At 35.2% G+C, this 3305-nt stretch overlaps 1 protein-coding gene across 1 annotated transcript; it reads right to left on the bottom strand.

Annotated features, from left to right (window-relative positions):
• Positions 1–656: 656 nt before the first annotated feature.
• LOC134265040 (uncharacterized) lies at positions 657–2596 on the bottom strand (the record flags this gene model as incomplete). The annotated part of the gene is made up of 3 exons (XM_062747288.1): positions 2587–2596; positions 1799–2035; positions 657–874 (listed from the first exon to the last, which is right to left on the bottom strand). Coding segments are annotated over exons 1-3 (465 nt in total), but the record flags the coding sequence as incomplete, so codon positions are not given.
• Between the last annotated feature and the right edge of the window lie 709 nt (positions 2597–3305).

Below are 3305 nucleotides of genomic sequence, written 5' to 3'. Positions count from 1 at the left end.
TACCCCGGAGGAGTAAACATTCCCTGCCGACCGATTACACTCGCGAGTTGTTCCTTGTCATGACTGAGAAATAACCAACCTCTGATATATTAGAGATGTATGTTTGCTGTGTTAAAAAATTTGTATTGGTTAATGGACATTTGAGCTTGAATACTGTTCTTTATCTTCATATATTTCATGTCGTTTCAACCAAGTGGAATTTATTATACATGATTCTACATTTCATAAATATTCTCTTTTTTGACATATCTTTTTGCACCACATATAACGGATTATAGTAGGTATTGTTTCATAAAACGTATTTAAATATACCTCACAAATGTTTTGCAGGCTTCATGGTTACTTAGCAACAATGTATTTGAGACATTATGTTAACTAAAGTTGATACTTGTAAACATTAAGAAACTTTAAGAATTTTTTAAATCACATAAGTTTACCAAAATATGGCATTAAAACGGATCATTTCAAACGTTGATCAATAGTTCCCCGCCATTGCTAATAAATCTTATTAGTACTAAACCAGCATGAAAACAAAATGTTTTTAAACGTTACAAATACATGGTCAATATACATAATCTTAATAAAAAAAATCTGATGTAAATAGTTTAATCACTTTGTGTATTTATTCCTCATTTTTTGGAACAAACAGCACAAACAATCTCTCTTCCCTCGACATATGGTGGACATTTCAATGAACCACAGCGTCCTTCTACCAGGTAGAATAGGTAGCCATAATTACCAGCTTTGCCACCATGAAAGGTGTCTGGATTCTCGTCAACACACTTGTACGTTGTACTAGCTGCATGACCGTGGTACCCAGGCATTAGGTATCCCTGGTATTCAAAGTCCCAACCTTTGAAGCAGGTTTTTCTTGCTAAAAATAGTTCAATAACAAATGTGAAAAGATTTTGAAAAAGGGAAAGCATAAATAAATTTTGCTGAATGTAAAACAAGTTTACTTTACACTACTTTCTTAAATTATGCTCAAATAAGTTGTTTTACAAAAGCGATATCTTTAAAACAGGACAAAATAGGTTCTCTCTCCTATCTTTTAGATTATACTAGTTGAAATTCCGGAGAATTGAATGCATGCAATTGCTTTATGGTTTTGAATAAAATATCCCTTAACAACAACTGTATTCACGGAAAGTTCTTTTATTACATTTTAGAATAATAAAAATCTTGTAACGAAATGAACAAAATACGTCTCTGTCCAAAAGAGCTCGGTTTACTTTATGCATAAAATGGCCCTGTAGATATACCAACTGATTGATTAACACTTGATTTTCCATTTGAAGCATTAAAACACAAAGAGAGACTTAGTACTTTCATAACCTATTAAAAATTTTCTCCTAAAAGTCCAGCTTTATGAAATTGCAATGTTATTGAATTTTAAGGTAAGTAGGTATAATTGAGTACTTTCGGTGAAGAAAAATAATATCAGCGCACTCTCTGATCTGAAAAATAAAACATGACTTTTAATCCCCAGAAACAGTCCTATCATTTAATGGTTGCATATTTTAGATCAGAGATTGCGCTCTATACTAAATATCGAAAAATAGCTCTAAAAATTGGCCGTTTTTGTAGACTTTTTCAGAATATGAGGAAATTGACGATGAATGCATTGGCGAGCCAGAAAATTACGTCATTTTTGATAGATCCACAGTCACAATATTTCTTTGCATTGTTAACTAAAACTATTAATAGAGTTTCAATTTTTTCAGAAATTCACCGTGCCAAATAGGGCAAAAGTGAACCTTGTTCTTTATTGCTAAACATGTCGTATTAATTTACTCGCCTGGAAACATTTTCACAACGGATCTGTTTTGAACAAGGCAAACTGCGCAGGGTATGACTTGATGAGTAAGTGACGAAAAGCGACTCGGGAAGGCACCCAGTTCGTATTCTGCGCCATATACGTAAGCTCTATTGGCATCATTTCCATTTCTGTAGATCCCCCACTCTGGATCTCTTGGTAAACAAAGGGGATCTACAGCTGCTCCTTTATGAGTATAATGAGATTCTCCAGTGAACCCTAAAATTTTAAAGTATTTACCATTTATAATGTTAATAAATTATGCCTAACAACATCTTCCGTTTACATGTATTTTGAGAATGCTATACCCATGCAGTCAGAAAAAACATACTGGTCTAGCGTTGGTAACCATTTTGTCATGTTTGTTGTACGGAGATTTTGGCATTACATAGATGGGCAAGAGTTTTGTATTGTTTAATAAGGTACAATTATTCGTAATAGCGAGAGCAGCGAGCGTCGCGAAGCGACGCTCGTAACTGCGAGCTCTAACGACAACGCCTGGGCGAATAGAAAATTCGTACTACTGCACATTCAATCCATAGAATTTTTTCTGCAGTAATTTTGACCCACAATGCATCGCTTTGTGCACAATCGCTTAAGCTACGTTCTCGCGAGAATAACGACAAAAGTTAAAAGAAAGAAGCACTTTATTGCCTTGATTTAATGAATATTTCTGTTTATTGCAGTAAATAATCATAAACTGATTAAAATCAGTCCTGTTCAGGCTTCGGTTTGTTAAAGCAACATGCAAACGACCACTCTCTACTCACTCTCTACCATCGGCTCATACATTCAGAGAGAGAGAGAGAGGAACGAACGACAACTCTGCATGGGAAATTGCTCTCCACCATCGGCTCAGAAAGATGAACGAACGACAACTCTGCATAGGAGATAGGCAAACGACGTCATGTGACGTCAGAGTCTAATACCCACCGAATGCCACGTGCGGTATGACGGGTTCGATCTAAATGAAAACTGGATAAGTATCTGCGCTCGCCCTAACGGTTGCACCGTCAACATTTTATCAGGATACACTAGCCACATGTAGTCGGGCTTATAATAGTCCAGTGTGTCTTATGTTTACCTAATTCTAGTATCATTAAGTCAAATGTAAGTCCGATTTTGGGCTGACGTCCATTTAATCAAAATTTAATGTAAGGCCAGTGCAGTGCCAAGATAACTATAGCTTAAGTCCAATATTGTGTCAACATTTGTATTCATCGTTGGGCCAATATAACGATGCTGACTGGGACACTATTCAACATACTATGCTGTTTAAATACACACTTATTTCTCAGTATATGTACATTTTCCCAAAATGAATACAATTTATATAAACATTTAATACCAATTAAATGCCTTGTACTAACACAAACAATTACATGTTTCCAGGTATCAAATATATTTACCAGAATAAACAAGTTTTGTGTTGGAAGGACATGTCTTCTTTCCCCATCTTGTGTATACAGTGTTTCTGTTTCCTATACCT

Source organism: Saccostrea cucullata, unplaced genomic scaffold (assembly GCF_032062105.1).
Source record: "Saccostrea cucullata isolate Sc308-1 unplaced genomic scaffold, CSIRO_AGI_Scuc_v1 ctg1403, whole genome shotgun sequence".
Classification (NCBI taxonomy): domain Eukaryota; kingdom Metazoa; phylum Mollusca; class Bivalvia; order Ostreida; family Ostreidae; genus Saccostrea; species Saccostrea cuccullata.
The sequence above is the reverse complement of the archived record's forward strand: the minus strand, read 5'-3'. Positions and strand labels throughout refer to the sequence as shown.